We start from the raw sequence: 27671 nt of genomic DNA, 5'->3' as shown, positions 1-27671 counted from the left end.
TAATCAGAATCTTGCAAAGCTGATCACAGCAGCAGTCCTCTGGAAAGCTGCTTGTATATGGCTTTGCATCAGGTTAAGCATAGATGAGGAGATGGTAGAACTTTATAGATGAAGAGGATATATAATGATTAGGAACAATCTATTTCCTTTGTGTTTCATAAAGTTTTGTTTGCTAGCAACAATACCAACTGACCTGCTACTTAGATTGGTTGCTGGTAGAACTAGTGTTTTGATTATTCTTAAGCTATGCAATGAATGACCCTGTTGCTATAGATTCTTGTGTGTGACATAAATGTAAGGACTTTGATTTCCCTTCATTTTTTTCCTCCATTCTTGCAAATTATTGTTTTATTTAGTTTTAACGGGTTTGGAAAGGATAAGAAAAAAGGTTTTGTAAAATAGGCCCCTAAAAAGTCAGCAATTATAGTTATTTTTAAGTAGGCTAATCAGTATCTTTTTCAATGTGTAATCAAGTGGCAGTCTATAATTATTTGAGCCACTTGGCTCTCACATACAATTGGATAAAGCAAAATGCACTCTCTCTCTCTTTTTTTCTTTCATTACATTTCCTGCTCCTTTGCAGTTTATAACTGATGGTTGGATTTGTTTTTCCCCAAAGCTCAGTTTTGGAGGAATTCCAGTCCCAGGCAAACCAGGAACATTCCTGAAGAAAAACTTTCATGGATGTATTGAAAACCTTTATTATAATGGAGTCAACGTAATTGATTTGGCTAAAAGACGCAAGCATCAGATCTATACTGTGGTAAGTCAGAAAGCATATCTTTGCACCTGCTTATTTCTAGCTACTTTTTGGTAAGCTTGCCTGATTTTCTCTACTAGACACAGTCTGCCAACTAAGATGATACTGCTCTCAGTCAATAGCGGTTCACAAGTATAATTGGGTCATTGGAAGAATGTAGAGATTTTCAGCATCAATAGAGCTATCGAGGGAAACAAACACATTAGCAGGAATTCAAAGATTTCCATTTCCCTCATGGAATTGAGTCAGCTGTAGTTAGAAGTGCAGTCAGGAATTTGTTAAGCTGAATCATTTTTTGCTACTGCCCGCAAGGCAGCTGATGGAATCACAAATGTCTTTATAACTATGGACATGCAGATTTTGACCCCCTGAACTTAATTTTTAATGAAAATGAGTTTACCTGAAAAAAGTCAAACTTAGTATATAGTGCTTTTAAGAAAACATGATTGTTGCTATCTCAGGATAAGTGTGGGAAATGATAGCTATTTTCTTTGTGGAAAGAGTTGTCAACTTTTTGAATGAGGAAAGGTCCTCCACTAGAGGAAGAAATTATTACTATTCCAAGGCATATGGGAAGGCTACGTGGTCATGTTATTTTGTCTATTTTTTTCTTTATCTGAAAAGATATTAAAACCCATCTTACTAAGGGTATGGTTTAACCTTTGTCCTATGACTATAGTTTGCAAATGTTGCACTTTTGAGGTGTCAGGGCAGTGAATAATTATTTTCTTATGTCTTTATCATTTAAGACTATGTTTGTTCAACTTTTGTTGGTGAGCCAATGACTATTTCATTGCATGTATCCAAAAGGGCTTTTTGTTGTTTGTTACTTGGTTGGTTGATTGGTTGAATAAGAAATGACTCAGTGAATCTGATTTCTGACAGTGGCATCAAGGGGCAACATGTATTGTACTATAATATCAAACTCAGAATGTTGGGGATATATGCCCCAATATTCATATCTCTCTTAAACCCCATTAGCAGTGGACTGCTACCCTCTTTAGTTTGACTCCAACTTACCTGTCAGATCTTATACCCCACACTGCTAGTGCATAGCTGCCATGTCATCAGTATTAATCTGCTCATACTTGACCAAACATATGTCTAGCCCATACCATCCCTACTGTCTGGAGTGTTCTTTCTTTTCTAATGATCCAACAGTACTCATCTGAACAAAACCAATTTGCTATGAAATATCCCAGACCACTCCATCTCATAGTAATCTCTTACTCCTCTGAATTCATAGTAGCTATAGTATTTTACTAGGTCCTCAATGTGAGGTCCTTTGACAGAATCCAAACTTCAAAGAAGAAAACCCCTTAATAAAGTGATTTATTCTGTAAAGCTTGGACTCAATCAAAAAGTTGCATCCAAGGACCTAGAAGGTCACAGTTTCCCCACCCCTGGCACCATTCAGATGTACTTAATCTTGCTATGGTTTATGATTTTATTATGTACTATAATCTTGTAATTCTATTTAGGTAATTTTCTTTTACTTTTCCTGTATTAATTTCCAATCTCCTCAAATATATTGTAATCAGGAAAAGAAAGGGAACTATATACATGTATTATATTAAATTGTTATATTATAAAAGATGTTGAAAAGAATTGTGGTATTTTTTTTAATTTGGTGAACCATTTCCCACTCCCCTTATCAAGAATTACTACATTTTATAGACATTAACTTTATTATAATTTCTTTTATTCCCCTCCCAATTAAAAAATATAGTCACTTTCATAATTATCTTCTTTTTCTCATGACTAAAGTGTTTTGACTTTTTAGTTCACTTGACCTATTAAGTGTGACATGCCTTTCAAATTTCAATATATCCAGTCTGTTCTTCAGGCATTACAGAATTTCTAGTGCCTGAAAGAGATGTCATCTTCCTTATTTCTATACTTATGAAGTTCACTCATGAAGATGACTCCTTAAAGGTCATGTTTTTACTCCTTTGTGCCCTGTACATTGTGATTGCTCAATTAATGAGGTTGTCTTACTGATTAACTAATAACCTTTAGAATGATTGGAAATTTAAGTATTTTGTGCTCCTATAAAGAGAGAGGCTTTAAAATATTTTTGGGAGGGGGGGATAAAAAGAAAGAAAAATAAGTGGGGGAAAGAGAAAATCATAATAGAATTTATAGTACATTAAAATTCATATATATATATACATATAAATGTGTGTTTGTGTGTATGTGTGTTTGTATGTATGCATAACTGCTGACTCCTTTTTCCTTTTAGTGATTTGAATAAAGAAATTAGACCCCAATGGGTTTTCATATGCATTTGAATACTGCTTTCTTGTCTTTAGAGGAAGAGGGTTAATCTTTTCATTTTTATAAATGGATTCTGCATAATACTCTCATATACATTATGATTCCCAATTCTTCTCTTTCCTTCATATCAAATAAGTTGCTAGTATTATATACAATTCTATTTTTATAATAAATTTCCAGTCTCTCAAATTATTACCACTCACATAATCATCATATTTGTTAAGAACTTCTTTTTACTTGGAATGTTATATTGCTTCCCTCCCCCTGCCCCTGCCAGTCTCCAATCACTTGCCTTTCTAGTCCTTCTTCCACACATCTGTCAATTTGATATTCTTAAAGTACAGGTTAGAAAAAAAAAAAACACCCTCTTCTCTAGAAGTTCCAAGGTCTTTCTATTTTTATAGAATAAAATAGAAATTTATCTCTTTGATTTTTAAGGACTTTCACAATCTGGCCTCCACCTTCCTTTCTAGAATTATAGTACATTATTCCCTTTTCCTGAAATTTATGCTCATGTCAAACTGCCCAGGCTGTATATCATGTTAAATCCCCTATGTCTGTGCCTTTGCACAAGACCTCCCCCGTGCCTAGAACGTACACTTCACCTTTGCGCACTGGAATCCTTAAAGCATAGTGCATTGGTTATCTCCTACAAGAAGCATGCCTTAATATCTCCAGTTACCAGTTTTCTACCCTCTTTGAACTAGTTTGATAGTCAATAAATGTTTACTAAGAATTTACTTTGCTGGGGTGGCCAGGTAGCACAGCACATAAGAGCACCAGCTCCAGTGTTGGGATGACCTGGGGATCAAATCAGGGTTCAGACACTTAGCACCCACCCAGAAACAACTGGCTGTGTAACCTTGAGCAAGTTACTTAACCCCAATTGCTTAGGGGCAGCCAGGTGGCTCAGCAAGTAAGACCACCAGCCCCAGTGTCGGGATGACCTGGGGATCAAATCCAGGCTCAGATACTTAGCACCACTCGCAGAAATAACTGGCCATGTAACCTTGAGCAAGTTACTTAAACCCAATTGCTTAAAAAAAAATCATTTACTTTGCTAAGCAGTGGGATCACAAAACAAAACAAAATAACAACCCCCTACCTCTTCCCCACCCACCCCAATATTGGTCTAGGGCTTCAAATACTAACATTCAGATGGAACAGAAAACATGCAAGCATCTGTCTATGTTTCTCTGTACCTATCTATGTATCTTTCTATGTATGTATCTGTCTATATCTATCTATCTATCTATCTATCTATCTATCTATCTATCTATCTATCTATCCATCGGACATACCTTCTGTATATTTCTGTGTATCCATCTAACTAGCTAGCTAGCTATCTCTCTTTCCATTCATCCATTTATCTTTACCCACATGAAAGTGTGTGAACACACACACATACACATATGAAAGAAATAATCTCAGAAGAGAGTCATTGGGGGTGGGAGAGGACTGGTTAGGACTCATGCAAAATTGGGATTTGAGCTGAGACTTGACAGAGCCATGAAAGTCAGGAGATAGATGTGAGGAGTGACATCATTTCAGGAAGGAGGAAAAGACAGGATTGAGAGAGGAAGTGTTATGTACAAAGAGCACCAAATTTGCCAGGATACATTTTCTACCTACTTTTTAAAATACATATTTTCATTCCCTCTCTCCACAGATCCCAATCAAATACAATTTCCTTAAAAGTAGGGACTGATATTTTAAAATTGTATCCAAATGCCTGGAACATAGCAGCTACTTTACAAATGCTTGTGCAATGAATAATGCCATTTTTATTTCACTTCCATTACTTTTTTTTAGCCACTTAATATTTCCATATCACTATATTATACTATGGATCTTCAGGGCCTCCAAGAGTCCATGGACCAAGTTCAAGAGGTCCGTGAGCTTTGATAGAAAAAAATATATATTTTCACTACCCTTGGGTTGTCATTATAATTCTGTATATTCTATTACATATTCTATTATATATACACATGCATGCATGTGTATGTACTATGTATGTATGTATATGAGAAAACATATTTTTTCTGAGAATATGACCATAGGCTTCACCAGAATTCCATAGAGATCCTTCCAAAGAGGACCCAAAAAAGTTTATAATTGTTTTATAGTTATTAATAATTGTTTTGTTGTTCAGACATTGTAGTTCTGTCTAATTCTTCATGACTTCATTTGGGTTTTCTTAGCAAAGATACTGGAGTGGTTTTCTGTTTTCTTCTCTAGCTTATTTTATATATGAGGAAACTGAGGCAAATAGGGTTAAATGATTTGCCCAGGGTCACATAATGTGTCCACGGCTAGATTTGAAGTCAGGTGTTCCTGATTCCAGGCCCAGTTTTCTATCCACTAAACCACCTACTTTCCCATTTATAATTATAGACTGCTATTATTATTAATTATGGTGGTGTGTGTTTATGAGTTTTGATATCATAAAATGCAACAATAATTTAGTTTATCGGTGAACATATTTACCACCACCACTTAGGAAAAGTGTTTGTCAAGGTAACATTGGATGGTCAGGCATGGATGAATCATTGTATGTATCACTGGAGAGAATCAGTGAGATTTCAAATACATTAAAATACGTGATAATTACTATTAATATTAATCAAATGCCTATTAGGTCCAGAATATAGAGGAATATTAAAATGTCTTAGAAAAATACAAATATATTATCAATATTGGTATTGTCTATAATAATTTTAATAATAGCTAATTATTAAAGATTATTCCATAATTTACAACTCTTTACAAGTTTAGAGTTTTATTTGGTTCTCACAACTTTATGAGTTTACAGGGTAGATGTTATCTACATTTCACAAATAAGTAGAATGTGACTCAAGCAGATGGGGAAGAAATATTTATTACATGCTTACTATGTGCCTGGCAAGGTTCTAAGCACTAGTGATACACATATAAACAAAAAGAAAATCAGTCCTTGCCCTCAAGGAGATTAAATTCTAATGAGGGGAAGACAGCATATAAAAAAGTCACTGAAAAGAGAAAGGAGTAAGAAATGTTCACATGGAATCAGGGGGTAAAAGACAGACTCAGAAGTTCAAGTAGAATAAGAATGAACCATGGTAGGTCTAGATTCATCCCCAAAATTGAGGCCCCAGGAACAAGTAGCCGTTGGCAACAGGGTATCTGTATGGTGGAGGGATATTCCAGAGTGAGAAGGCTCTAGGCAAAGATACAGAGTGAAAAGATGCTGAGTAATGATTTTTAAGTCTAGAGTATCAGAAGCATAGCTGGAAGGGAAATACTTTCAAAGAAAGTTAAGTAGAGTGTGTAATTTGGACTTGGTCTTTTAAAGTCACTGAATGTATTTCACCTTTGATTTCCATAATTTGTTCATTAATGTCCAGTTTTGTACTTTGCTCAACTTTGTGTCCAGGAGATTTAGGCTCTCCTATGTAATACTGCCCAGATAGGTGCTTTCTATGACTTATTTATTTTTTTAAGCAATCGGGGTAAAGTAACTTGCTCAAGGTTACATGGCCAGTTATTTCTGGGTGGGGTGCTAAGTATCTGAGCCCGGATTTGATACCCAGGTCATCCCGACACTGGAGCTAGAGCTCTTTCTCGCTGAGCCACCTGGCCACCCCATGCTTTCTATGATTTATTAAGGTAATCATTACAACTATTGCCAATAAGTAACACGTAAGCTTACAGTACCTCTTAGCTCAAGCCAATGATGTGGTGATTCTTACAGTGGGAATATTTCCTATGGAACCCATAGTGTAAGATTCTTTGATATGATCAGCACATAACATTTTTAAACACAGTCATTTGTCTAATGTTTTTCCTAATAGTTGGCAAAGAATTTAGGATATATAAAGGTTGAGAAAATGTATTTCACTTCTACAGTGTTCACTCGGGAAATCTGTGTTTGTGTATATGAGTGAACTATAAATATCTAAGATTCCTATGGCAACATTCATACTGCAAGCCACCACATTGGTATATTATGAAATATTTTTAAAAGATGGTTTATTAAATATGTACAATGAAGAAGAGAGGAAAGAAGCAAATGCAGAAACAGATAACAGGAGAGTGAATGTTGCCAACCTTATTGCCGTCTTTTCCCAATGAAACCCAGACCAATACTTTAAACCACATTTTGGTGTCTTCCAAGTCCTGAAGTACTCATCATTTTGTTTAAAGCTCCTTTGGAATATTTCATCCTTCAGGCCTTAATTGAGTGTATGCTTAATTTGAGGAACAATGAATCCATTTAATGTTAATGCATCTAAAAAGAGAATTCTGTGAAGATTGCTTTACTATAATAGTAAAAAGACTTCACCTGTTAACTTTTATAACTTAAAATGCCATTATTCTCCCCCCCCACCAAATGGCTGTCATCATGTTGCTTAAATAAAGACTCAGTTCATTAAAAATATTTTCATCTTCTTAGATCCTATGTCTAAAGAAAATGTTTTCATTATTAATTGTTTAAATAGAATCTGTTTCCTTTTTCCTCATTCCTGGTCAGCTCAGTTTTATCCAAAGGTCCTATGTCAGCTTCAAAGACAGCTTTGCTTGAAAATAGCTATGTGAAAACTCAGCCATCTGAAAAGAAATGGTGGTTCTCTCCATTTTTATATTATTATTATCTCCATTCTCTCCAGGTTTTATATGTGCACCCTAGTTATGTGCTTAGCAAATCAAGGTGGTTTTGGTAAATTTTAGAAATTCTTTATTCAGTCACCAAGTATGCATCAAGTGTTCACAACCTATGAAGAGCCATCTAAATCTCAAAAGAGATTACATCATCAAACACAGGTGTCTTTTTGCATCCTGAGATCAGTAGGCAGCCCCATTGTTATTTGTCATTATTTTCTTGTGTGGTTTGCCCATCTCCTTTGAGACGCAACAGCTGTTCTATTGGGATAATTCAATTTAGTCTTTATGGCTCTATTTGACTGTAAGATGATCCTGCACATCCTAAAATGTAGTAAAGCTAACAGCTTAAAACAGACATTAAAATATCTCACCATTTCTTTTCAAATATTCTATCCTGTGTCAATATATCTTTGTATAATAAACAATTGGAAAACAAATGACCCATTCGAGAGTGTATACAGTTCTTGGAGCATGCATTATTATATTGTTAATTTAAAATGTTTATCCCTCTCTTTTGTTTCCTAGAATGTTTAATTTGAAGCATTGCAAAGGAATCCTATGCAAATATATTCCATTAAATTCTTGATGCCCACCCCCCAACCCACCCAATTTTATAAATCTGTTCCCAGGTTAAGGTTCAGAACACCATAAATATCTTTATGTTAGTGAGTACCTCAATGCATTATAGTGTTTTGGATTTCTTTTTGGACAAAGAGTTTTAGAGAGATAAATAATAACTTGATTGAGAGAGAGATGGAGATAAACTTATATTTAGATCTTTCTGTATCTATAGGTCTATGAAATATATAGACAGATATTTATATGTTTCTAGGTGGATATTGTAGCAGCAAGCACCCCAGCGTCTCCAGGGTGGCTGCCAACACAGGTTCTTAGATCTGCTTTTCTAAAGAAAAGCAATTCAAAATGGGTTAACAATCTTGCTTTAATCAAACATATCATTTATCTAGCTCACGGGAAAAAGGTCAGCACCCCGAACTTCAGAGTATACAGACAGAAACATTTCAAGCAGACAGGACTACAACTATCCAAACATTACATCCATACCAAATCACAGTTACCAGAGAGGGAGGCATCAACATCTGGGTTTTTCAAAGCCGGGGGGCTCTCAATGGCTGCCCATGGTCTCATCCGGTCAAATCACACAACACTTCTCAAAGTGAGCCCCAAAACAAAGTCTCACATCAGGGATTATATAGCCTTCTCCTGGGTCAGAGAATGTAGCAACCCTCTTGACCCAATGCCCAATCACAAAGCACCAAGGTGTGGGCAGTCCTGAAATACAAGCCTCCCACCACAGGCTCCAGGTGCACTTAACCTAGGGGCAGGGAAGATCTTCAAAATTTACATTTCTATAACAGATATATAGAGATATAATTATCTGGCTAGACATCTCACTATCAATGACTTATTACACACCATCATATAAGCAGGTAGATATAGTGTATGTGTGTGTGTATAACATGTGTATATGTATATGTGTGTATATGTATACACACATATACACAGATATATATCCACATACATATATGAGCCATAATGCATATTTCCAATATAAAATATTTTTTTAAATGGATCATGAGATATCCCCTTTTTTTTCTTATAACTAATAAAAAAAAATACTAACTGGACTAACAAGAGTGGAGTTCCAATCCCATCTCTTTCACTTAAGTGGAAAATGTTACCATTAGTAGTTGTGTGTCTTCACTTTTATCCTCTAGATTTTACTTTCCTCATTTGTAAAATAAAAATAATGCCTTGGTTAACATTTTTTAAAAATCCCTGATTCTAGAAAAAAAAAACACTTTTAGCAGTAGCTTGGGTAGTGCCTTGAAACATAAATCTGAATTGCAAAAGTGACTAATTCAAGTTGATTAAAAGAAAATGTATTCTTAATCAATATAGAAATTTCAATGAAGTTATCCATCTTCATTTCTGGCAAGGGGAATTATGGCAACTGGCTCCCACTTAGATTCTTTAAGGGGACGATTGACCTATAAAATAAAACATTTTGGAATGCTAACTCTTTGAGAGTAAAGAATACATCATTTTTATCCCTCATCATACACATTACCAAAAAAATGTGTCTTGTATATATTAGGTGATTAAAAACACTTTTTTAATTGACTTGAAATTATTTAAATAAATTGATTCTTAAAGATAAAATCTATAAGATCATTAGTACATCTTTGAGAAAATGCAATTGAATTAACATGATGATGATGATGATGATGATGATGATGATGATGATGGAGAACTATATTGGGAGATCTTGTCTGATGTTCATAGTCTTTTTTTCTATAGGTTCAGAATTTAAACTACCATCTTCTATTTACCATAGTCTGAAGTCTGGAAAATATATTCCCACATGGACAAATATCACCTTTGTCTTGTGTCTTGGCCAATGACCTAGAGATTCACATGGATTTGTTAGAGAAAACCTTTCATTTTACAGTGAGGCCCTAAATCTCTTGAGCTTATGTCAGGGATCATGTTTTATCCTACAGAACATTCTCTTTGATAAATGTTTTTTTGCCTTTGTAGAAACACTTTAAAGAACAAAATAACAGTGTTATCCTCCCTTTCTTAGATGCTTATTGCTCGCAACTTCCATCTTACCCATCGTGTCAATTTTGTTCAAATGCAGTTTGTGCCATCAACATATGTAGCAGCAAGCACCCCAAGCGTCCTCAGGGTTTGCCGCCCATACAGGTTCTTGGATCTGCTTTGTTAAAGGAAAGCAACTCAAAATGGGTTAACAAGCTTACTTTAATCAGTCAGACATATATCGTTTACCTTGTTCAGGGGAAAAAGGTCAGCACCCCAAACTTCAAAGCATACAGGCGGAATTATCAAGACAGAAACAGATCAAGTAGACAGATTTCCAAACTGTCCAACCATTACATCCATACCCAGTCAACATCTGGGTTTCCAAATCTGGGTTTTTCAAAGCCGGGGGACTCTCAACAACGGCTTCCCAGAATTCAGATCAAATCACAGAACACTTCTCAAAGTGAGTCCCAAAACAAAGCTACACATCAGGGCTTATATAGCCTTCTCCTGGCTCAGAGAATGTAACAACCTTTTGGACCCACTGGCCAATCAAAAAAGTATCTACTGAAAAACAAGCCTCCTACCCCAGGCTTCAGGTGCACTTTAGCCTAGGGGCAGGGAAGATCTTCCAAATTTGCATTCCCATTACAACATATTCCAGAAAAATCTGTTTCTTAATCACTTACTTCCAGTAGCTTCTTTACTCAACTTATGCCTGATAAATGCCATATAAGGAATTTTATGTCTGAGGAGCAATGTTTCTTAAACATTATAGAAAACTTTGACTTTGTAACTCTTTCTTTTCCAAGATGAAAACTTATCAACTTTTAACTATCCCTATGAATTTCTAAAGTGACCTGTTATTGAGTAGTGACGTGAAGTCATTAGGGGAAAAAAGCATTTGAATTTTTCATCAGATTTTTAAAAGATTTTAAAATAAAGGTCAGGAAAGAGAACAAATTAATTGCCGTTTTTCTCCTATGCAAAAAGTCTAAGTAATGAATTGAGGACTCTGCCCACCTCTCTCTCCAGTAACATTAGTTTTGATAGATGCCCTGGTTTGGTACAGGATATTTTTTTTTCTCAATAAAAATACTCAGATGCACTGTTCCAAGAATGATCATGTTAATGTTATGAAGAACAGTAAGTGGAGGGATGGCATATGGAATAGTGGTCTTATTAGCTGATCTATCCCTGAAACATCTGTGTTTAGCAGGCAGGAGGCAGACATTATAACCCTAACTTTATTCTGAAGGACATCGAGGGCCAGGGAAATGAAATGATGTATAGGCAACTATTACATTTACAGTAATGCCTTCATACCCTCACCTGTTCCCCAAAAAAGAACTCCAATTAGATTTTTCTAAGGTTCTGAATGACTTTCATGCAAAAATGGACAGACATAGCACTGAAATACATACCTGTGAAGCAAAGGTACATCTTGAAATAAATGTCTCTAAGTCAGCATGTCAGAAAGAGACTTCATGTTATATGTTAATTTCCAAATAAAAACCTCCAGCTGTCTCTACATCTTTTCTCTATTTGGTCAATATCTATGTTAAAAGGAAGATAAAACAAAGGCAGTTAATAGGGATTGTGTCTCTATTCTAGGTCCTCATTAAGTCATGCCTGAATTAGGATTGTTTAACATCTTCCATCTTATCCTTCCTGCCTTCAGTCTTTCCTTTACAAATTCATCCTGCTTACTACTGCCAGAATGATGTTTTCTTAAATATAATTTTCATCCTGTCTAGCTAGTTTTGAGAAACCTTTACTTTCCTATAACATAAATTTTAAGACAATCCTAAAGACCTAATTCTAAGCCCTACTCTGTCATGTTCAAGGCCTGCATATTAGGGACTTGAAATAATTTTAATGAACTCTGATTTCCTCAGACTTATTTATAGAGTTTTCATGAGAAAATTGTTTTATAAACTTTAAAGCACTACATCAATGTGACCTTCTCTGCTCAGTTTTAGAAGCTGTCATAATTCAGCTCCTCCTTATTCAATGATGATGATAAAATAACTAATTTTTATATGATGTTTCAAGGTTCACAAAATATTTAACTATTTTATGTTATGCAATTCTCACAACAATCTTGCTGTTTTTATCTCTAGAAGAAACTGAGGCTAAGAGATTGTTAAATGGTCAGGTTTACAGGCCTGTTAAGTTCCTGAGACAAGTTACAAGGTCAATTTTTCCTGATTCCTAGTTCAGTGCTCTACACACTATTGTAGCGGCAAGCACCCCAGTGTCCCCAGGGTGCCTGCTCACACAGGTTCTTGGATCTGCTTTGTTAAAGGAAAGCAACTCAAAATGGATTAACAAGCTTACTTTAATCAGTCAGACATGTATTGTTTACCTTGTTCAGGAGAAAAGGTCAGCACCCTGAACCTCAAAGTATACAGGCATAATTATCAAGACAGAAACATCAAGTAGACAGATTTCCAAACTGTCCAACCATTACATCCATACCCAGTCAACATCTGGGTTTCCACATTCTGGGTTTTTCAAAGCCGGGGGGCTCAGGAAAACGGCTTCCCAGAATCCATATCAAATCACAGAACACTTCTCAAAGTGAGCCCCAAAACAAAGCTACACATCAGGGCTTATATAGCCTTCTCCTGGCTCAGAGAATGTAACAACCTTATTGACTCACTGGCCAATCAAGAAGTATCTGCTGAAAAACAAGCCTCCCTACCCAGGCTTCTGGTGCACTTTAGCCTAGGGGCAGGGAAGATCTTCCAAATTTGCATTCCCATTACAACTATCAATCACTCAATCAGTCAACATTTTGAAGCACATACTATATCCCAAGCAAAATGCTAACTGTTGTGCATATAAAAGAGATAAAAGACAGACAACATGCAAACAAATATATACAAAGTAAGCTATATACCAGATAAACAGGAAATAATTATCATAGAGCCAAATGAAAATTTACATTAACTTTTTGGTTAAAAGAGAACAGAAAAAACAACAAAAACAGCAACAAACATCTGTGACATAGGTAATACAATGAGCAATCCGACTTGATCTAGTTACCTGCAATTGGCACATGACTTCTAATATATAAAGATGATCAGTCTTAAAATAAACATATCCAAGTGTCCTATTCCTGAATCAATTCTGAGCCTTATGTCAGAAGCAAAAATATAATTAGTCACTACTCAAAATACACGTTATTATTTTTTGTTAATAGAATTAGAAAAATAATTTATCCAAAGTCACATAACTTGTGTCAGAGCCAGGACTACAACCCAGACCTTCTGTGTCATGTGACTTCTTTCCATGATTATGTGTTGTATCTGGATAGGGATCAATACTTGAATATCCATTTTCTGCTTCAGTTTCTTGTTGATGGATGTGATCAAGTCTTCACCTTATAGTTATAAATATTATTGCCTCCGTGATCTTGCTAGCATCTGGGTCAGTCAGGTAGTAAGAATTTGTTAAGAATAAGCACCATGAAAAGACCCATGCCCTCCAGGCAGTTCTGTAATGGAAACACTTGCAAAAGGCATCATAGGACAAGCCTTGTGGAAAGTTCTTGTCTCCCTGATAACATAACTGAGCAGCAGGGCTCCCATTCCTGAGGTCAGTCTACTTAATTATCTCATCTTCCAAGCAGAAGTCTGATAATTGCTTCACTTTTCTGCATTCATAGCACATTAATGGTTGTTTAACTGCAAATAAAATTAGCTAATAAAAACAAAAACATCCTTCAAAAGAAGAGTAAGACAGTCTTGGAAGGACGTACTTATTTTTCCCAAATGTCAATGTATCATAACAAACAAACAACCCCTCTTCTCCACCACAACGAAAACGTGTTTCTTAATAGGAAAACTTGGGTGAATATTTAAGCTTTATCATAATATTTACCTACAGTTTTACTTAGATTTAATGACTGATGGCACCCTCATATCATATTCTATTTGCAAGAGGAGCTAACCTCTTCCTTGTTTCTACCTCATTTCCAGATTACACATGTGAAGCTCTGGGTTTAGCATTTTTAAAAAAAATAGACCAAAAAAAAAAAAAAACCCAAGACAAAAAAAGTGCATTCTGAATCCACAGATGGAAAGCTTACCCAGTAAGTAGTTTAAAGTGGTTTCTCAAGGTAATGTGGAAATGTAGCAGCTTCAAAAGATTTCCCTCATTTTTTAAAACAAATTTTGATGATTATTCTCTACTTACTATATATAAAGGATCATAAGCTTCATATTTGTATTAGAAACAATTTTATTTTCCAAATATTCTTGACTGATTAGATGCTGAATGAATTTGAACAGATTATTAATTGTAATTGATGATAGAATCCAGCACAATGTAATAAGGATTTCATGTCTACTTCTCCCCTTCCTTCTACCGAAGCTTGAATATGTGTGTATGTATATATGTATATATGTGTGCATATATATATATATATATGTATATGTAACTATAGTTCTCCCACTAGATTGTAAGCTATTTGAAATCAAGAAATGTGTCATTTCTTACCTCTGTATCCCCAGGACCTATCAGAGTGCCTTACATATACTAAACATTCAATAAATTTGTTGAATTAAAGTGAATTATGGAATAATGAAACCTAACTTTACCGGCTCCTTTATTTGCCTCCCTAAGGAATACCTTTGAGCCATTCTTCCATTTAACTTCAGCTTCCTTGTATCTTTTGAATTCATTTAAAGCAAGAATGTCAAAATTAATATTATTAAATTCTTCCAGTAGGACATCAATATTTCAGTCCTTATATAAGGATTTCACATAAGGGAGTTGTCATAGCTGATTTGATAATGTGCCCAAAGGCAACGTGAATAATTCATTTCATGGACAATTGGTCCGATCTTCCTGACAGAGATCTTGGTGGCCATAAGCAAAAATATTACTGTGAATGTACCTATGTCCTTATCTATTGTAGAAAAATGAATAAATAGGGGCATTATATGAGGAACTTGCGAAGGTTCTTTTAAGCAAGTTAAGATGTACAATGATCCTAGGTGAATTCAAAATCTTTCTGGCAGAGACTCTCTTCCATCTGACTGTCAACTAAGTTGTTAATTGATAATTAAGGTGTTAGTTTATCACTTTAACACATTCCAGGATAATTCACTTTTTAATTGGTTGCCGACTGAAGAAAGTATAAGACCCAAAGGAATAGTCTTAATTTTGGAATTTTAAATGGTTCATATTTCAGAGAAAAAAAGAATTTGCCTAATGTCCCTTAAGATCATGGTGCTTTCTATTCTACAATAATAGCTCATATTTATGTAGGTCTTTAAGATTTACTATGGTCTTCATAAAATCCCTATGGTTTATAATTTTTATACATGATTAAACTAGCACTCTATTAAGATATGACTTGTCTCTGGTCATATGGTTAATAAGGGTGAGAGGGTGAATACAAACCCATATCTCTTGAATATAAATTGAATTTTCTTTCCAAAATTGCAGACAGTTACTCTATCCATTTGCTGTGAGGTTAACCTGGGGCAATGAGAATTCACCTGACAATCAGAATAATAAGACGTTACAGTTTTGTTTTGTTTTTAACAATAACAGATTAGGTAAGAGGGCATTTCTATGTCCTCTATTTCCAACAAAAGCTCTAGGTCAAAAGGAAGTAGATCCAATGGGATGAGGTAAGTCATGTCAACATATTAGACTATAATATCCTTGAAATCAACATCCGGGTTTCAACATTTGGGTTTTTCAAAGCCGGGGGACTCTCAACAATGGCTTCCCAGAGTTTCATCTGATCAAATCACAGAACACTTCTCAAAGTGAGCCCCAAAACAAAGCCTCAAATCAGGGTTTATATAGCCTTCTCCTGGCTCAGAGAATGTAACAACCTTATTGACCCACTGCCCAATCAAAAAGTATCTCCTGAGATATCTCCACCACAGGCTCCAGGTGCACTTAAGCCTAGGGGCAGGGAAGATCTTACAAATTTACATTCCCATTACAACTTTGAAACAGGTTACCTAGTGAGGTTAAACAATTTTCAAAAATAATTTTACCCTTTCAGATGAAATAGTTATAAAATACTTAGCACAGTTCCTGACACATAGTAGGTGCTATATAAATGTTTATTCCTTTTCCTGCTTTCACTTGCCTTAAATACATTCTTGTTTACATAAGGACTTTTAGACCCCACGACTTCCTGTTCATCATTACCCACTGGGGTCATAGAGCAAAATTTAAAATGACCTTTGTACAAATTTAGACTAACACTTTTTGGCTTAAAAATATTTATAACACTGACCCAGCTAATATACCGATAAGGTTTACTTGATCTAGTTAAATGTAATAAGCACTTAGCTTTAATTGCGATAGAGTGATCAGTCTTAAAATGAACACATTCAAGATACCATTCCTGAAACCATAGACTTTGTTATGAGGCAAAGTCAGTTAATAAACATTTTCTTTAAGCACCTATTATGTACCAGGAACTGTGCCAATCACTGAGAATGGAAGGAAGGAAGGAAGGTAGGAAGAAAAGAAGGAAGGAAAGAGGTAAGGAGGGAGAGCAACCTATTTTCTAGGCTCTCAGAGAGAGTCCACAGTTTAATGTTGTAAACAACAGTGAACAATTGTGTATGTGAGTATCTGTCTCCATCTATCTACCCATCTATCTATCTATCTATCTATCTATCTATCTATCTATCTATCTATCTGTCTGTCTGTCTGTCTGTCTGTCTGTCTGTCTGTCTGTCTGTCTGTCTGTCTGTCTGTCTATCTATCCTATTTATGTTCAGACATTTCAGTCTCATGTCCGACTCTCGTGTCTGGGTTTTCTTAGCAACAATACTGGAGTGATTTGCCATTTCCTTCCCCAGCTTCTTTTAAAGATGAGGAACTGAGACAAACAAGGTTAAGTGACTTGCCCAGGGTCACACAGTTAATGAGTGTTGGATATCATATTTGAACACATGAAGATGAGTGTTCCTGATTTCAAGCCCAGGTGCTCTACTGTGCCAACCAGCTATGTTTGTGTGTGTGTGTGTGTGTGTGTGTGTGTGTAATACAGTGAAGATAATCAACAGAGAGAACTAAATAATTAGAGAAATATCAATTGTTTATAAGTACTTTGAGCCAATATAATAACAGTTACAATACTCTCTAAATTATCCCTGTTTATTTTTATATAAATTAAAATGCCTAATGATTATTTTATAATACAAGAAAAATAATGAAATTATAAGGAATAAAAAAATTCAAGATTTTCAAGGAAATAATTTTTAAATTTTTAAAATGGGAAGAAAGGTATCTAGTAATACCAAATCTTAAAGTATACTATTAAGTAGTAATTGTTAAGTTAACATAGTGAATCAGTGAAATGGATAAGGCATATAACATACAGAAACAAATGAACACTGTACCATATTGCTTGATAAACCCCCAAATCCCATTTATTGAGGAAAAACTCCTTATTTAACAACAATATCTTATGAAAGCGCTGGAAAGCAATTTGACAAAAATTAGATATCACCTTATAATGAAGTAAACTCCAAGTAAATGATTTAGACAAAATAGGTTGTTACCATAAGTAAAATAAAGGATAAGGGAAGACATTGACTTTAAGCTCCTTTTTTTGGTCTTTTTTTATTTTGGAGGGGGGAGGCAGAGCAATTGGAGTTAAGTAACTTGCCCAAGGTGTTAAGTATCTGAGGTCAGATTTGAACTCAGGTCCTCCTGACTCCATAGACAGTGCTATATTCACTGTGTCACCTACCTGTCCCTTTTAAACTCCTTTAACAGGGGACTGGTTATGACTAAAATGTGATACCAATGATCAAAGAAGATAAATTAGATAATTTTAATTGTATAAAGCAAAAAAAAACTTGTGTAAATAAGTCAAATGGAGTTAAAAATGGAAGTACAATATGATTTAATTGAAAGTACAATATGAAACAAGTTTTCCTGATTAAAGTCTGATTGAAATGTTCAAACAAGCAACCATTCACCAATATTTAAATGGACAAAGGATGTGGAAAGGCATATTTCAAAAGAAGAAATCAGACTGTCAGCAAATGTATAAAAATACACCAAATCACTGATAGAAAATTTTAAGTTAAAGAAACTCTGAGGTTCAACCTCACACCCTTTATAAACATTACAATAGAGGAAAAGGTGAAATGTTGGAAGACCTGTGGGAAAACAGGTATATCATACAATACTGATGGATTTATGAATTGATCCAGGCATTCTGGGAAGCAATTTGTAACAACTCTGTTCCAAAAGTTACCAAACTGTATGTACTCTTTGCCTTTGTTATTCTACTAATGGGCCTTACATGCCAAAGAGATCAAAGGAAAAGAAAATGAAATATTTTACATGCACACATGTACTATTCCACATACATGTATATATAACTAAATATACGTTTATATGTGCACAATACACATACATACACACATACACTTCCCTAAAGTGGGAACTAAGAGGGACATGCTTCCAATTGGGGAATGGCTAAATAAAATATCATATGTAAATGTAGTGGGATATTATCATGCCATAATAAATGACTAAATGGACAGTTTCAGAGGAAACTGAAATTATTTCTATGAACTGATGTAGAATGGAGTGAGAAACACTAGAACAATTTGTAAAATGATACTATATAGAAAATAACTTTGAAGGACTAAATTTTGATAAATACACTAGATCTGAAGAGGAAACTTAAAATCCAGAAGGAAACATACATTTTTGGATATGACTAATACAGAGATTTGTTTTGTTGGACTGTATTTTGTTATGAGGATTTTGTGTTATTTTTATTTTAGTATTTAATTGTGAAGGGTAGTGGAAATGAGACAGTACTTACACAATTATGTTATTATTTAAATAATTTTTAACTGGAATATGTAGTCTATGGGAAGGCAGTCTGTATGTACTGTGTTCATCATAATGCCTTATACATAGTAGCCCTTTCATAAATACTTACCAGATTCAATTGGAATGGATTGCCCATCAGGGTCTTTGTCTCCATTCCTACCCTAATTTCATCTAGTTCCTCATTTTTGGTTCAACTTCCCAAATATATAACTTTCCTTTGACCTACTGTTGTTTTTTGCAGTCATCTAAGACTCACTACAAGGTCTCACATCTAATATAGAAGGATATGATTAGACTGTAAAGAACTTTTGAGAAGAATTCAGTTTGTGTGTATAAGTATGATAAGGAGATTTATACACACATAGAAAGATATATATGTCTATTTTATGTATGGATACATATAAATATACACATACATATACATGTATGCATCCATACATATATAAATGTCAGGAGATATTTATAAATTTTGGAGGGATATGAATGATGGAATCATTTGTACCAAAGATCACATTTTTGGCTAACCCTCCAAATTCTATCCTGATCCCATTCTTTCTCATTTGCCTGTTCTGCAAACAGAATAGTCAAAAGACTTCCAAGGTCTTCCATATTCCTATTTAGCTTCTCCTAATCTCAACTAGGATGGTTTCAATCAATAATTTCCAAAACAATGTTATTCCCATTCCTGCAAAAGGACTTAATCAAACTGGTCTTCTTTATGTTCTTCTCACATGACTCCACCTCCCATATTTTCCTCTTCAGTTCCACATCATAGAATCTCATTCTTCTTTCAACAGTCGGCTCAAACACCATCTTCTGCATGAAGATTTTCTGAGCCTCCTAACTGCTAGTGTGTCCCTTACCAAAGAGCCCTTTATCTAAATAGTTTGTATTGAATTGTATTTATCTCTCTGTATTTATAATGTAAATATTTATACAAGTACTTATTGCCTCTTCCATTAGATTTTAAGGTCCTTTGAAATAGGTATTTTTTGTTTGTGTTCTCTGTGCTTGGTACAATGTTTAGGATATAATAAATTCTAAATAAATGCTTGTTGATTGGTTGACTTAAAGAAACAACACAAGTGACCAAGATTCAAATGGTATGTTTGAGAAAGAATTCTCTTTATGAGAAGCCATCTTTTTTAGGAAGGAGATCACAAAAACAATTTTAAGTCCTATCTATTTCTCAAGTGATCAGTAGTTCTTTGGGATTGTAGGATTGATGCAAGTTATCTGCTTTAATGAATAACTCTACCATGTAGGAAAGGGCAGCTAGGTGCAGTAGATGGACCACTGGGCCTGGAGTAAGGAAGAACTGAATTCCAGTTCAGCTTCAGATACTTACTAACCCCTGGGCAAGTCATTTAACCATCATTACGCCAATTTCCTCATCTATAAAATGAACTAGAGAAGGAAATGGCCAACCACTCTAGCTTCCAAGAAAACCCCAAATGGGTAATGAAGATCTGGATATGAATGAACAATAAAAACCCTGCCTTCTACTAGAAAAAACATTTAATCCATCACATAACTCTAGTGCCTTCCTTCTGTTATCTTCATTTTGTCCTGTTTATATCATTTTTATTCCTAGATATTTTCTTTTTGTCTCCTCATTATACTGTGAACTCCTTGAGTGCAGGGACCATTATATGTAAGTATGAGGGTGGGCTGGGGGGAGTGGATTTTATTTTAAGATAGGTTGTTTTGTTTTGTTTTGTTTTTTTGGTCTTTCTTTCTGTCACTCATATTTGGATATTTAATAAATTCTTGTTACCTGACTGACCTATCTTGTTGTGAGGTGCTTTTTTGGTATTGTAGGGAACTTGTAACTGCTATATCCATAGTCCCCTGCCTGGGTGCTACATAACTAGAGATGCATCTTTTGAGTCAGTCTTCATAAAGGATGTAGTTTTCAGTCAGTGAAGTGACCAAAATGATTTGGCTCACATGGAGATTAAGCTGAAGATCTTGACCTCATTAACATTGTTCTCTAACAAATTGAAATTTTAGTAACTTTAATGACTATTTTTTTTGGACTGGAATTGTGGATTCATTGGTATAGGAAACACTCAGTAAGGAAACTTCCTCTCCCAAAGTATATCTGCAACTAAGAGTCTTAGAGAGGAACATGGAGGCATTGAGAAGTTGTATGACTCACCTAAGTTACCTTCCTCATATATGTCAGAGGCAGGATTTGAAGCCAAGTCTTCCTGACTCTAGAGTCAGAGCCCTATTAAAAGTGCTATGTTGTCCCTACATTATAAAGAATTGTTGTTTCAAATTATTTTCCTATAGTAAGCAGGCCCATAAAATTCTATTTTCTATTCAAGAACTCACCCCACCTCTATACCTAATTTCTTTTATAATCTTCTCTTTTTCCTCATCTTAAATGCTAGCTGGTTACAAATACAATTTACTCAACTAGCAGGGTTGTGTTTATTTTTTAAGAACCTTCTTACTGTGTATAAGTAAATATGCTCTGGGAGAAACAAGTGAATTAAGATGGTATCTTCCCTAATGAGGAAGACAAACTTTTTCAGTAGATGAGGAATTGACACATGATAAATTGGCTAGTAATGCAGTGCAATAAATAATGTGATGCAAATAATATGAAACGTACTAATTCAGAATAGCTAATGATCTATGTAGGCTCAGGTGATGAGGGAAGTTTTCACAAAGAAGATTGAATGAAAAGAGTGCTAAGGAATGAGCAAGAGTTATATAGGGAGATCGAGGACATAGGAAAGACATTCTGGAATAAAGTAGAAGACAAGACTCTTCAGGAAAGATTTGGAGTCAGAAAACTGCAAGATATCTTTTGAAAGCATTACCGTGAAAGCAGAATAAAAGGGTAAACACAAAAGAGACCAACCACATTTTGTCAATGTAAAGATAATGCAATTTTCTGATAGCTCTGTTTCCTGGATCTCCAGTCTGGCAGTTGCAGTAGAATGGTGTATCAATTGGAGTTCTCCAAAATTAAAACGATTGTCTCATGAAGTGGTGTGTTCACAGTCCCTCTAGGTATGGAAGCAGAGATTAGATGACTATTTGCAGAGAATGTTGTAGAAGGATTCCAGATGGATATGGATATATGTATATGTATGTATATACATATAGTATATAAATTTCTATGTATATACACATATGCATATATGTAGGTAAATATATGTGTGTATATATACATAAGATATATTTTACTGTATATGTACATAGGATATATGTTCAGAGATATTCTCAGACCCCATGTTAAGAAAATCTGTCATTGAATTTACTTCTGCTCTTTCTAGCTTCTGAATGATATTCAGAGTAAGATCTCCCTTTCTAATAACAAAAAGAAGAGAGCTGAGGCAGGGATGAAGAAAAGATCCTCACAGATTGTGTTGGGCCTGAGACAGATATATCTATCTACTTTCTTCTGATGGAGAAGTTCTTTTTTGATCAGATTAATAGTATTTCTGGTCATGATGTTCATAGGTTATGTTATTTTAGGACTAAACATTGTAGCTGTCCTTGATACATACATTTTCCCCAACTATTTTATAAAAAAATAACAACACAACTATTTTTTTTCTGTTTACTTCCATATCTTGGGGTTCATAAGGAAGAAAAAATCAAAGTCTGATGAAATAATGCCTTAATTTTTTTAATGTGTGTGAAGAATTTCCAATTCTACAAATATGGACAGGCAGTCCTTAGGGAGGGCCTCTGTCAGTGGCAGTGGCTACTTCTGGGGTATCAGCCCCCAGACTGAATGTTTGAAAGTCACCTGTTTAAATTTCCAGGAGCCAGGATGAGGGAGCAAACCGTAAGCCACTCTCACTCCCTCTTGTTGACCTTGAAAAATCCAGAGAATATTGTTCCAGGAAAAATCCTGAAATAGTGGAGCCAGTAGAAATAAGGGGTACTGTAGGCTTTTAGCTTGGGAGGCTGGAGGGGGCGGGGTAATGGGAAATTTCCTTCTTGGTGTGGCTGAAGGGGACCAGTATTGGTTTGGAGGCATGTTGGCAAGCAAGTAGCAAGACCCACCTCAGCAGACCAGTAGGAGATCCAGAGCCCCAGGGTTGTGGAGCCACAAAGGCCAACACCAGGACCCAAGGTGTACCTTCACAAAGTCGTGGGAATCAGCAAACACCAGCACAAATTTGCATCCACCATCAGCTGAGTCTACCAAAACTCTAGGGCAGGACTAGGGGAGGAGGAGACCTCCAGTGGCCAGACCATTACACTGCAAGTTTCAGTGTAACCCCAGGGAATCGCAGAAAGACCACACCAGGCATCAGGATACAACATTCAACTCCAGCTCAGCACCAGGTAAGCTACAACATTATATAGTTTCTATCTGCCAGAACCATAGACCACAGCACACAAAACCAGTGACCAGGGCCCTAGACCCCAGCACTAGAATCATGGGAAAGAGTCCCCTGTGCCCCAGAAACAAAGATCCACTTTATAAGCCAGGAAAAATGCAATGATTATGAGCAAAAAGCATCCTACAAAAGCAAAGATTATAGACTCTTACTATGGGGATAGAGAAGATCAAAATATGAATTCAGAAGAGGACAACATTTACACTATGCCCCCATGTGAAACCTCAAAATGTAATATGAACTGGTCTCAAGCCCAAAAAACATTCTTGGGGGGTGGAGCCAAGATGGTGGAGTAGAAGCAGGAAATTCCATTAGCTTCCACCACAACCACCCATATACCTGTAAAATATTACTCTAGACAAATTTTAGAGATACAGAACTCACAGAGTGACAGAGAGAATCATAACTCCAGCTGAAGCCAGGCTGGCAGGCTGACAGGAAGGGTCTATCATACCAAGCTGGGAGCCGAGCACAGTCCCACATGAGCTGCACAGTCTGAGACCCGGGCTGGCCCCAATGAGTGGCACAGAATGGCCAGAGCAGACTTTAGGAGAGTGAATCACTGGCAGCTACAATGGTTTCCAGACTTCTCAACCCATAAATTCCAAAGAGAAAGTAAAAAGTCATTGGGGAACTCTGTTGGAATGGGGTGACAGAAGAGTGCTGTCTGGACCTTGTCCCCAGGGTGAGAGGTGGCAGAGGTGTGACTGATGTGGCTGCTCCAGAGCTCCTGCCCTGCAGATCATAGGAAAACCAAGTGACCATTCATAGGGTAATAGCTCTTGATTTGGCCTGCTTGGATTTGGGTCGCAGTCTCAGGCGGTGGTCCTAGGGTGAGAAATGCCAGTTGCCAGAGCTTGTGGTGGCTGTAGAGAGGGTGCCCTCTTCAAACTTCTGAACAACATTTGTGAAAACCTCAAGGATTTGGGACAAAGTACTCCACTCTGGAAGCAGAGTTCTACTGTGGCAAAGAGCTGAAAAGTCAAGTAATTGGCTGGCAAGATGAGAAAGCAGAGGAAGCAAAATGGGACCATAGAATCCTTTTTTGGGGACAAAAAGGATCAAAATATGCAACCAGAAGAAGTCAACAAAGGCATCAAAATCTTCCAAGAAAAATATGAACTGGTCACAGGCCATGGAGGAGCTCAAGAAAGATTTTGAAAATCAAGTAAGAGAAGTGGAGAAAAAAATTGGAAACAAATGAGAACGATGCAAGAAAATCATGAAAAGTGAGTCAACAGTCTGCTAACGGAGACCCAAAATATACTGAAGAAAATAACATGATAAAAATAATCTTTGTAAGGATAATTCTCCCAAATATTGGGGTTTCATTTAGCTTTTTTGGCTACAGAAGCCCATGATAATTTTTTACATAAAATAAAAAATTTGGCTAAAAGAGAAGGTGTAAGTGCATTTTTTCATATCTGAATCAGCTCTCACAACTAGCACCTCAAAATTGCCTTAATCCTTTGTACCTCTATTAAAAGTTAAATGAGCACATTTTTAAGCTGAGTACTCCAAACTCTTGCCAGGTATTTGTAAATCTTATTCAAAAAGCAAGAATGAAATAATTTCACTCCTGGTTGCCTATTCGCTCTGGGAGCCAAATAGTTCAGGTCTATATGTCCAATGAGATATTTTAGATGAGGAGATATCTTCAGTTCAATTGAATTCCTGAATTTAAAAACTTTAGGAATAGAAATTTTCTTCTCTTTCCCACTTATTTTTTTTCTTTTCATCTCCATCATTTCATACTCCATCACAACTACATATACATATAACACTTTTCTCTATAAACTCAAGGTCTGGTCAGATCTGTGTTCTTTCTAACGTGATGTTTTCTAGGTGAGGCGTTTTCCTTTCTAAGAAATAAAGACAAATTGCATCATGCTCTGCAATTAAATTTCACAAATTTAATAAATCTCATTAATACTTCTGTTGAAAGGCAGGTTCTTAGTCACTGGACTTCTCTCTCTAACAATTCTTAGTTTCTTTAGAAGATATCAGAGTAGTAAGTAAGACTGTTTCAAAACCAGAAAAAAATGAAATGTAAAAGAATGAGAAAATTCTCCCAAATCCCCATTTGTACCATTTATAAAGGGAAACTGAGCAAAGTAGATATCCAGTCTTCCTCAACTTTGGGAAGTCCTATGTCACATATTGACAATGGGGACTGGAGCTTAGTCATCTGTTTTTGTAGATGGCCCAGGGAGTTCCAAAGTACTGATGAAATCACAGGTGTATATCCTAAAAAAAAAAAATTTAAAAATAAAATAAAAAAAGTTTCAATCCTGATGGACAGCTCCCTAGACTGTTAATTTTCTCTCTTCTTCAAGTCATCCTTTTCTCCCTTTCATCATTTCCAGCCTTTACCTCTTCTCTCACTTTCCCATTCTCTTATTTCTTCCCATTTACTCCCCTTTGTCTCATTCCCTGGTCAGGACAGTTAACACAGGTCCAGATCTTAAGCAAAAGTATGATTCAGTTCATTAAAAGCAACATATTCTATTTATGGCCTAATTAGGTACTGGCTAGTAAGTTCAGTAGGGTGTGGGTAATGATTAAAACAAAACCCAAGATATCCTTTCTTCCCTTGGGGAGCTTATAATCTCATAGGGATCTCAAACTTGAAAAAAAGAATTGAGTGTTAATTTTTTCCTGTCCAATGGTTTTATCTTTGGATAAAATTTTTGTTAGAATTTATCTAAGTGATTAGTTTACTTGAAAAAAGTTACTACAGACACTCAGAGAATACTGGAGACAGAAGCTTCTAGATGTGGTGATAAGAGTATCAGAAGAGAGATAGAGTATTTGTGCTCAGTAACTTAAGGAGCTGAAATTTGTTAATATGTAATAGATGCCATGCACACTTTTTCCAAGATAAGTTTTGTTAGTTATAGCTGTAATGCTGATTTAGAAAGATGAGAAGAAGAAAAAAAGTGTTCTAACCTTTTTAAGTTATGAGAGTTCTGCTAACCTCTTACTCTACAATTCAGTCTGTCCTATGGGGAAAATTAAATTTTAGACAAATTCATTTTCCTTATCTGCTATTTCAGGCCTAGGAGCTTTTACTTTGTGGATCACTTTGTTTTCCTTTGTATAACTACTATTTTTTTCTCAGACTGCTTGGGGATATCTGGCCCATTGTATTCTCCCAAGGACTCTCTTTCTGTATTGGCTAAAAGGTACACTCTATTGCTTCAGGGATGCCTTTATGGATCTTTCAGAGAGAATAATGTGTTAAATTTACTTGAATAAACACACAGTATTGTTGTGGTGATTAGCATTTAGTACCTAATGGAAATGGAAAATAGGATGTGTGAGAGTTGTGGCATTTATTTGAAGCTGGCATATTTGCTTATCCAAATGCATTTTTTTCATAGAACAATGAAGTCTTTGTATAATTCTTCTGTTTACCAAGTTATATAAGGTTTTCCTATAGATAATCTTTAAGAATAAACTAATTATGACTTATTTCATTTTTTTTGGAGGACTGAGAAGGGAATTATATTTTTTCCCCACAGAACTGCATTTGATTCTAGTGAAGTTCACAGGACAAGATTTAGAGCTGGAAGCCACATTAGAGGCATTGATTCCAACATTTTAAATTTACATATGATGAAACTGAGGCAGGGAAGATTTACTCAAGGTCACACACAGCAAGTTGATGTCTGAACATGAATTTGAACTTCGATTTCCTAACTCAAGTTCTAAATCTCCATGCAGTGGCCACATAGCTGCCCATGTCCATTGTTTGTGTGCCACTGATCATATTGTTTGCTTTATATTTTTGTTTCTCAGAGGATTCAGACTGAGACTATTAATTGATTCTATATAGTTCTTATTGAAGTAAAATTCCCAGGTACTTCATAGATGTAAAAAAAATGGTCAACTACTTATGAGCATGATTTATTTTATCTTAATATGCTTAGAACATAATATTACCAATAATTGATATTTATATCATGTTTAATGTACTTTTCAGGAGTTATCTGATTTGAAATTCACAAGAACCTTGAAGGAAGTAATGTCTAAATTATTATCATCACTATTTTATAGCTAAGGAAACTGAGGCTCATAAAAGTTGTGATGTATCCACAATTTCATAGCTAATATGTCAGAAGTACAATTTGAAACCAGATGTTCTTGACTTAAAATCTACACTTTATCTACTAAGTCAAGGTACCTAACAGTGTTTTTAGGTTTAA

At 35.5% G+C, this 27671-nt stretch overlaps 1 protein-coding gene across 2 annotated transcripts in view; it reads left to right on the top strand.

Moving 5' to 3' along the window:
• Positions 1-27671, top strand: part of CNTNAP5 (contactin associated protein family member 5) — a 934370-nt gene that overhangs the window by 439335 nt on the left and 467364 nt on the right. For both annotated transcript variants that reach the window (XM_069066887.1, XM_069066888.1), the window contains exon 7: positions 620-763. In XM_069066887.1, the coding sequence (XP_068922988.1) occupies positions 620-763 (144 nt within the window). The remainder of the gene's footprint in view (positions 1-619; positions 764-27671) is intronic.

This window comes from Petaurus breviceps, unplaced genomic scaffold, assembly GCF_028583685.1.
Source record: "Petaurus breviceps papuanus isolate PSGF00001 unplaced genomic scaffold, PetGlider_PUasm1.0 90731, whole genome shotgun sequence".
In the NCBI taxonomy this organism is placed as follows: domain Eukaryota; kingdom Metazoa; phylum Chordata; class Mammalia; order Diprotodontia; family Petauridae; genus Petaurus; species Petaurus breviceps.
The sequence above is the reverse complement of the archived record's forward strand: the minus strand, read 5'-3'. Positions and strand labels throughout refer to the sequence as shown.